The sequence below is a fragment of the Gracilinanus agilis genome, chromosome 6, assembly GCF_016433145.1.
Source record: "Gracilinanus agilis isolate LMUSP501 chromosome 6, AgileGrace, whole genome shotgun sequence".
Classification (NCBI taxonomy): Eukaryota; Metazoa; Chordata; class Mammalia; order Didelphimorphia; family Didelphidae; genus Gracilinanus; species Gracilinanus agilis.
Window position 1 is genome coordinate 290,141,005 of NC_058135.1, and position 9,656 is coordinate 290,150,660.

At 51.6% G+C, this 9,656-nt stretch overlaps 1 protein-coding gene across 1 annotated transcript; it reads right to left on the reverse strand.

The window, feature by feature from the left end:
* Window positions 1-146: 146 nt before the first annotated feature.
* LOC123252798 (cation channel sperm-associated protein 1-like) lies at window positions 147-8,684 on the reverse strand. The gene is made up of 10 exons (XM_044682041.1): window positions 8,429-8,684; window positions 7,507-7,719; window positions 4,323-4,433; window positions 3,307-3,466; window positions 2,374-2,465; window positions 2,063-2,206; window positions 1,687-1,750; window positions 1,334-1,406; window positions 465-522; window positions 147-226 (listed from the first exon to the last, which is right to left on the reverse strand). The coding sequence occupies exons 1-10, from the start codon at window positions 8,682-8,684 to the stop codon at window positions 147-149; spliced, it is 1,251 nt and encodes a 416-aa protein (XP_044537976.1).
* Between the last annotated feature and the right edge of the window lie 972 nt (window positions 8,685-9,656).

Below are 9,656 nucleotides of genomic sequence, written 5' to 3' on the forward strand. Positions count from 1 at the left end.
CACTGGCCCCACTGTGGAGGGCTCAGGGGCCTCTCTCCAGGGGCCTCCCCCCCCCTTTCTCTTCTGGCCCGCTGCTCCACTGACGCCCCCCGATTCCCCGCCGGGTCTCCAGGCCCCCCCTCACCCTCCCTGCCAGGGGCTGCCCCTTACGAGGGAGTAAAGTGTCCGTATTTTTTCTCAATAATATCCATTTGTAAAGAGATATCACTCTTCTGTTCTTCCACCTCTGAGGAGAGAGAAAAAGGAGAAGGTGGGAGGATGGGCAGGCATGGCAGGGAGTTCCTCATCACTGAGCGGTATTTGAGCAGAGGGCGATGGAGCCAGGCCAGCCAGGGCGCTCGGGGAGGGGATTCCAGCCTGGGGACAAAGCTCGGACCAGGCACGCCCAGACCCTCTCAGGTGTCTCCCTCTGAAAGGTAAAATGTGGCCCATTAGCTGGGGGGGGCGGGCAGGGGCATGGCTACCTTTATCAAGGTGCGTCAGAGACTCGTCCAGAAGCTTCTCCTGCATCCGGGCTACTTTCTAGAAAGTGAGTCGGGAGAGAGAAGTTAATTCTTTCCTCCCTGGACACCCCCAAGAGACAGCCTCATCTATCCCCACCCTGACCAGATGTGGTCTTTTTGTTTTAAGAGATAAACTCTTACTTTCTGTCTTGATTCTAGGGCAGAAGAGTGCTAAGGGGTAGGCAACTGGGGTTAAGTGAATTCATTAAATAAATTAATTATTAAGTAATTAAATTTATTATTAATTTAATTAAGTAAATTAATTGGTGGGTGCGGGCAGAAGACAGGGGCCAGGACGTTGCAGTTATCACCCATCTCTGACCCTCTGTTGTGGTGGTTAAGGGCAGGCCAAGAGGCTTCACAGCTTCCCAAGACCCACCATGCCCCACTCCAATGGTGAGAAGATGCCCACGTGGAGAAAGAAACGTTTAGCTATGTGAGCCCCACCTGGGAGCGGCAGACCTCAAGCCCAGAGGCTCCCTGGCCCTTGATTCTCGAACTCGGAGATCCTATGGGGGCCCTGGTTCCTGAGGGACGCGTGTGTCCCCCAGCTTTGGCACAAGCCCTCTGGGTAGCTACAGCTCTGGGAGACGGATGGCATTCTTGGGGAATGTAAGAGTGAATGTTGGGGTGCGCGTGTGTGTCCACTCTGCCTGCTCAAGGCCTTCTAGAGACAACCAGACCCTTCTGACCTTCTGGAGGATGAAGCCCAGGCTAAGAAAGCAAGCAGGGAGCTGCTCCTGTCCCACCTGGCTCACCCGCCCTGGGCACAGCACCTAGCAGGTAGATACACCCTTTCTCCCTTCTCCTTCCCCACCAATCCCAAGTACCTGCTCTTTTGCCTTTTCCTGGTTGTGACGAAGGACAATTTGGAAGTTGTCCACCAGCACTGCTATCACTAGGCTACAAGACAATGGAGGGTGGGGCCTGAGACCCTGGGATCTGAGTCAGGGCCTGGGAGGGGAGGGCAACAGACCCAGAAAGGGGCAGGGGCTCCCCTGAAGGGTTTGTGGGCAAAGTAGGGATGAGCTGGGGCTTTTCTGAGGAGAGTGTCAGGTCCTGTGGACCTTGGGTTTGAGGAAAGGAAAAATAGGATTTGGGAAGCCCAAGGGTAAACAGGGGAGGAGAGAGGGGAGCTGGGGTGCCTCAGGGTGGGAGGGAGAGGGAGGGCTTGGATGCTCACTTGAGGAAAATCAAGTATTGTATGACAATGTAGATCATGAGGATGGGAATGATATACCAGGAACCTGGGGAGAAAAAACCCTAGCTTTGCACTCTTAGCAAGAATCACAAACCAGGCCTGGGGTACAGCTAAGGGGTGAGGAAACAATGGGACGTGAAGAAATGCCCATCTTGGAGCTTCCTATCTTAAATTTTCTTCCCAATTAGATGCTATGTTATTGGGGTTTTGCATTAGCACCCTCTGAATTTTGCACTCTGGGCCAAAGTCCCATTGGTCCACCCTAGTTATTCATGGCTCTGATCCAAAGCTCCCAAGACCAATCTACAGAAAACATCCAGCCATGCAGGTCCTCCCAGGGTTCAGGTTGATTCTTTACTTGTTGTTCGTTTGTCCAAGAAGGTCATGGACCAGTCATCCAGGGTGAGCATGGTAAAGAGGGTGAAGATGGTGATAAAGATGTTCCCAAAATGCTTCGGATCTTCCTCATGGAACAGGGCTCGGAGCATCACAGAGAAGAAGACTGGGATGCTAAGGAGGCCCCAGGGACCCTTGCAATGCTGCCCAAGGGGCCTCTAGCTTTAACCCAGTCCCCACCATCCCAGTCCTACTAGCCTCCTCCCTGCCTGTCTAGCTCCTCCCCAGTCCCCCAATTCCCAGCCTCCTCCAATCCCCTTCTTGGCCAGATACAAAGGCAGGTGAACATCAGGACAAGGATGGCTGCGATGGATGATGCTGATCTGGCCAGAGTCTCGGCCACCCCCTTGAGGCTGGTGAGGAACCTGAAAGCAGAGGGAGAGTCAGACAAGAGGGTCAAAGGACCAGGCAAGTTTTCTAAGGGAAAAGACTGCAGCTAAGGAGCAGCCCTTGGAGCCAGTGCTGGGACACCATGCAGGACCGGGGATCAGGAAGCTGGAATCTGGCCCCTGATGAGCCTCTGGCTGGGACCTTGGACTTCAACGACTTTTAGGATTGGTCAGGACTTCAGGGCAAACAGAAAGTCAGAGCAGGAAGACTCCTTAGAGCACTGGACAGAGAATATCAGAACTAATAGGAAATCCAGTGGGAAGGCTGGAAGGAACCTCAGAACAGGACCTGATGACCTGGAATTCATAGCACCCTAGACTGAGAGTGGGGAAGCAGCCTAGACATCTTCTTGTCCAACCCTTTCATTTGACAGATGGAGAAACAGAGGCACTTGGAGGTCATTCAGGAATAAAATCAGAGATTGGAATCTAGAAGAGACATGAAGGGTCATCAAATTCCCTTCCCTTCTTAGATTAGGAAATGGAAATCCAGAGGGAAATGACTTGCCCAAGGTCCAGCTAATAAGTGCCTGAGATGGGAGCTGAACCCAGGTGTTCCTGACTCCAAGTTGAGCACTCTATCCACTGTCACTCAATGCCTCCCCCACCCCACATTTTACAGGGGAAGAAACTGAGGCCTCCAGAGAGGGTAAGGGACTTGTCTACTTCCACCCAGAAAATATCCTAGCAGCAAGGTCTGTGTTTCCAAAGCCAGGACTCTTTCCACAAGGCTACCCAGTGTGTCCCTCCCTGCTTGCCCAGGAGATGCTGGCCCATCCTGGGTCTGTGAGCAGCCCAGGGCCCAGCTGGACCTCACTTGAGTTTCCGCATCACCCTGATGGCCCTCAGGGATCGAAGGCCTTTAAAGATCTTCAGAACTCGGAAGACAGTTTTGCTTTGGGTCATTTTCTGGGCAGAGGAGAAGTAGATCTGCTTGAGCACGAAGTCCAACAGGGCCATGATCATGATGAAAAAGTCTGGGGGGCAGGGGCCACAGTGCCCATCTCAGGAGCCCAGCCTGAGAGGTTCCAGCCACTTAGCAGAGCTGACCACAAGTTCTCTGCCTCTTTGAGGCTGGCCAAGCACCCACCCCAGTTCTCTCCCTTGATTCTCAAATCCAGACTGGGAGGGAGGGAGGGACTGCAGCCATTCTTATGCCCCTTCTACACATGAGGAAACTGAGGGGTAGTGGGGAAATGACTTGCCTGGGGTTTCATAGCCAAGTCATTGCTAGTGGAAGGATTTGAACCCAGGTCTTCCTTACTTAGGGATTCCATATTCTCACCACTAAGCCACTGTGTCTCTATCAGAAAAGCCCCTTCCTCCTAGTAGCCCTCTAAGGTGGATAATGATAATGACCACCATTTATATATCATGTGCACTTTGCATCTTTATAACAAAGATTGTGTTCTCCCTATGTCCAACATCCCTAGAAACCTAGCTCTAAAGTTGGGAGGAGCTTCAACGGGCCTCTAGTCTTACTTCCTTAAAGATGACAAAAAATGAGGCCAAGGTCACATGAGTAGTAAGCACCAAAGCTGAGTTTTGAACCCAGGACCCTCCAGAACCCACATAGCTTCTGAGTAACAGCAGCAGAGCCTCCTTTCCCTAAGTCTGGAGCCCATATCCACAAGGTGCTCCCACCCTGGGGGTGAAAAACACCCATTCCATTCCAATCCCCTTTCCCCAACTGGAAGACCAAGCCCGGAAGACATGCCAATTCATCATTCCCACTCCTCCATGCCCAGTCCCTCTCTGACTTGGTCCCATCCTGTTCCCAATCTCAGTCACCCCACCCCTCCCCATCCAGGCCAAGTCCCCAACCCTACCCACCTAGGTTGTCCCAGCTATGAAAGTATCCAGTTCCCAGGACCAGGATCTTTATAAAAGATTCCATAAAGTAGATGCAGAGGAAGATGGAGTCCAAAGCTGTGAAGTACCATTCTGTGGGAAGGCCAGATGCCACAGTTTCCCTATAGGCTCCAGTTTACTGCTGAAGTCTCCCTCCCCACCTGCCTGCACTCTTCCCCCCTCTGCCCTCAGGTAAGATTCCCAATAACCTTGTGTTCTCAGGAACCGAAAGGAATAGTCTTTCCTGGAGAAGCTGCCTCTAAGAGTTATTTCCCCCTCTTGGATATGAAATCCAAAATGGCACATGCAGTAGGATGACTTAGTGGTCAACATGCTCTTCCTTCAGGACATCAGTAGACTGAAGTTTCTCTCTTTTTCTCCCAAGTTTCCCTAGTCTCCTTTTATCCTAGAGAGATTCCAGGGTCATAGTCTTCTGCTCCATCAAACTTGCATTTGTGAATCCCATCCATGCATCCACCCTTCATCCATCCATCCATCCATGCATCCATCCATCCATCCATCCATCCATGCATCCATCCATCCATCCATCTATCCATCAATCCATCTGTCCACCTATCCACCCACCCACCCACCCATCCATCCATCCATCCATCCATGCATTCACCCATCCACCCACCCATCCATTCATCCATCAGTTGGTTCATCCATCCATCCACCCACTCATCCATCCATCCATCCATCCATCCATCCATCTATCCATCCATCCTTCCATCTATATATCCATCCATCCATTCACCCAACCATTGGTTCACCCACCCATCTGTCCATCCATCCATCCATTCATCCATCCATCTATATATCCATCCATCCATTCATACATCCATCCATCCATTCACCCATCCATCCTTCCGTCCATCCATCTATGTATCCATCTATGTATCCATCCATCCATCCATCCATCCATCCATCCATCCATCCATGCATTCACCCATCCACCCACCCATCCATCCATCCATCCACCTATCCATCCCCCTACCCATCCATCCATCCTTCTGTCCATCCATCCATCCATCCATCCATCTATCCATCCATCCATGTATCCATCCATCCACTGGTCCATCCATCCATCCACCCACCTATCCATCCATCCATCCATCCATCCATCCATCCATCCATCTATCCATCTACCCTCCCACCTATCCATCCATCCATCCATCCATCCATCCATCCATCCATCCATGTATCCATCCATCCATTCACCCATCCATCCGTCTATCCATCCATCCATCCCTCCATCCATCCATTCATCCATCTATATATCTATCCATCCATGCATCCATCCATCTATATATCTATCCATCCATGCATCATCCATCCATGCATCTAGGCATCCATGCATCCATCCATCCATCCATCTATATATCCATTCATCCATCCATTCATCCATCCATCCATCCATTCATCCATCCATCTATGTATCCATCCATTCATTCACCCATCCATTGGTCCATCCATGCATCCATCTATCCATATATCTATCCATCCATCCATCCATCCATCCATCCACCCATCCATTGGTTCATCCATGCATCCACCCATCCATCTGTCCATCCATCCATTCATTCATCTATCCACCCACCCATCCATCCATCCATGCATACACCTATCCATCCATTTCGATGCCTAAAATCTTTTCCATGTTACTATGATCAGGGTGTCAGAGTGGTTGAGATGTGGGAGCATAAGACAGCTTGGCTAAATGCCGCCACCAACCTGCCTCTGAGGTTGGCATTCCTAAATTGACCCTGACTGTGTAGAGGAAAAGCTGAGTCTGTTACAAGTCGGGGAGAGCTTACTGTGTCAGAACAACGAGGTTCTAGGAGGTCTGCTGACCCAGGGGCCCCATATCCTGTTGTTTCTGCCCTGGGGGAGGGTCTTGTGGGTTGGGCCAAGCTTTGAACCTCCTGAGGTCTTAGATACAGGGACCAGCAAAGAACTTGCTATCTGCTCTCTGACTTCATCTTCTTGGTGGCATCCCTACAGTCACTGTTGTCCTTTCACAGAGGAGGAAACTGGCTCAGAGAGGGTAAGTGACTTGCCCACCATCATCACAGTACCCGAGGTGGGACTCAAAGCTAGTCTTCTAGACATCTACCCATTCAGCAAAGTCTCTTGACCTCTGCAGTTCTCAGTTTCCCTGGCTGCAAAAGGAGGAGGTTGGAGTCAGTGATCTCCAAGCTCCCAGCTTGCCCCCAAATTCTGGGATTCCTATGAGTCATTTCAGGCAGAGCATCAGTCCCAAGCATTAATTTGACACCTACTGTGTGTCCAGTGCTATGCTAAGCACCAAGGATATTTTTTGCTGTTCAGTCGTTTCAGTCTCGTCCCACTCTTCCTGATCCCATTTGGGGATTCCTTGGCAAAGATACTGGAATGGTTTGCCCTCTCCTTCTCCAGCTTATTTTACAGTTGAGGAGCTGAGGCCAAGAGGGTTAAGTGACTTGCCCAGGGTCACACAGCTTATGTAAGTAAGTATCTGAGGCCAGATTTGAACTCAGGAAAATGTGTTTTCCTGACTTCAAGCCTAGCACTCTAAGCTGCCCACTGTGGATAAAAGATACATTTAAAAAAGGAAAAAAGCCATCTCTGCCTTCAAGGAGCTTCCAATCTAAGGAGGGAGAGAATATGCAGACAACTCTGCAGAGACAAGATGGAGGCAGAAGAAGTTGGGGAGAAGCTCAGAGTGCAGACATGCTCCTTGAGGGTGATCAGAGGAGGCTTCTTGGTAGTTAAGCAGGACTTCTGCTGTGGCTTAAAGGAAGCCAGGAGGCAGAGGTGAGGAGGAGAGAGAGGGGTTCAGGCTTGGGAATCCCCCCTTACTCTCATCTCCTGACCCATTTGTCAGGCGGCCATTTCTCCCTCTCTTTCCTCAGCTGGATCCAGAGTCACTGGGAGACACGCTGAGAACTGTGGCTTCCCTGGCAGCTTGGAGAGCTCAGAGAAGCCATCCCTGCCCTGTCCCAGAGGGCCTGCAGGACCCTCCCACCCCGGGCCTGGCCCTGCTCTCTTCCTCCATGCAGAATCTTGGTCCTCTCCAGTGGCCTCCAGGAGCAGCTCTGACCTTACTGGGCCCAGGACACCCCCCCAGCCCCCCGGCCATCCCTGGGCTGTTGGGGTTCTGCAGCCCCTTCCCAGGGGTTCTTACCTCCCCAGACCTCCACCTCGGCAAAAGTCTGGATCACCAGCAACAAAGTGTTAAGACAGACCACGATGAAGATGAAGGACTCAAAGGAATTGCTTTTGATGAGGACTAAGAGCATATCTTGGATACGGACACAAATTTTACGTACTTCAGTACAGAATTTTTTCATTAAATCTCCTTTAGTCATGTGCTTCTTCTGACCCCGCTGGAATTTGGCTACAAGGAGTTAGGAAAGAGCCTGGGTCAGGGGTGGGCAGGAATGGTGCCAGCGTCCCTCACCCCAGGTAGGATGTCCAGTGTTGGGGCTGGCTCTGCCCCAGTGAGAGAGGCAGGATAAGTCACAGCAGGATGGGGGCCCAGCAGCAGGAGGCCCCCCACTTCTCTCCCCCTCTCAGAATCACAGCTGGCAATCTGGGGGGCAGCTCGACGGGTCCCCCCTTAATCAGACAGAAGAGAAGATAAGCCGACAACCTCTGCTCTGGGGCTCCCTCAGCCTGCTTGGAGGAGCCGGACTGGGGAGATGAGTGAGCTACCAGGAGGGCGAGTAAGAGAATGGGAGGCTGGGACTCCTTGGGGTGTCTGCCTCGCTGGCCTGGTCTCCCTTCCCCTCCTCTTTGAGGGAACAGGAACAGAGACCCCCCAGGCTTCAGCTGTGCTGAGTGTTGCCCGAGGCCTCAGGCCAGAAAGCAGGAAGCCAGAGGCCTGGCCAAGGCTGATCCGTGTCTGGGGTTAGCCACAGCTGTGCCCTTGGCCACATGGCATGGCCTGGGATGGCGCTCAAGGGACCGTGGCACGTGTTCCCTGACTCAGCCAGAGGCCCAGCAGGCCTCCGAGGAGTGGGCAGGGACTGGCCTGGAACCAGGTACTCGCCAGGGTTTTAGGTCAGGACTTGTCGGGTCTCGGAACCGTGAGGAGGTTGTCTTACTTTTATGTTTGGATTTCTTCTCATGGTCTTGATCCCAGCCTGCTTCCACGGAGCCGCCACTCCCCTTACTCCCTTTAGAGCTTTTACTTTTAAGGCTGCTGGTGCCATAGGAGGTACGAGACAGCCGAGTCCCCACGGAGAGGTGCTTGCCATAGGCAGATCTGCCCTGGACAGAGGAGGACGCTCTAACTTGTTGCTTCTCAGAGGAACTACCCTTAGTATCCGACGAGGTCTCTGGAAGAGTCAAGTAATTCATCTTGGACCGGAACCCTGGATCAGACACAATAGTGACATGGGTTTCACTTGGGCCCCTCCAGACCTGGCCCTCTAAGTCCTCTTTGCCCTCCCTGCCCTCCCAGACACCTCTTTTCCCCTCACTTCAGCTCCTCCAAGGGATTTATGGGCTCTACATTCCATGGAGGGGCTTGGTTGTTTCCATGGAGACCCTTCTGTGATGTAGGGGCTGGGCCCTTCCACAAGGACTTTCACAGAACCCCAGAATCTCAGGGGCCATCAAAGACCTCCCAGAGCTTATTCCCATCTCTAGCCAACTCTCATCTACAGGCTGCTGACAACTTCCAGTGATGGGAAGAAGGGCAATGGGGGATGTTGAATGGTGAAATTCACAGAAAAAATTTGTTCAGCCATTCCCCAAATGAGAGACATCCCTTTATTTTCTTTCTTTTTTTTTAAACCCTTAACTTCTGTGCATTGGCATCTAGGTAGAAGAATTGTAAGGGTGGGCCATGGGGGTCAAGTGACTTGCCCAGGGTCACACAGCTGGGAAGTGTCTGAGACCAGATTTGAACCCAGGACCTCCCGTCTCTAGCCTGACTCTCCGTCCACTGAACTACCCAGCTGCCCCCTCCACATATGTTTTCTGAAGTACAAGATCCAAAGTGCCTCCCTCCCTCCTTTGCCTCCCCTCTCCCAGGGATGGTAAGCATTTTGGTCTGGGTTACATATGTATTATCCTGCAAAATATATCTCTATATTGTCCACTGTTGTAAGAGAATACTCACATAATATCAAAGGTCCCAAGTAAAAACCCAAATAAGAGTGGAAAATCATATACTTAGATCTGTGTTCCAGCTCCTACAGTTCTTTCTCCGGAGGTGGAGAGGATTCTTTGTCTCGAGTCCCTCAGAATTGTCCCAGATTGTTGTCTCGATGAGAGAAGCAAAGTCTTCCACAGCTGATCGCCCTACAATATTGCTGTTACTGCAGT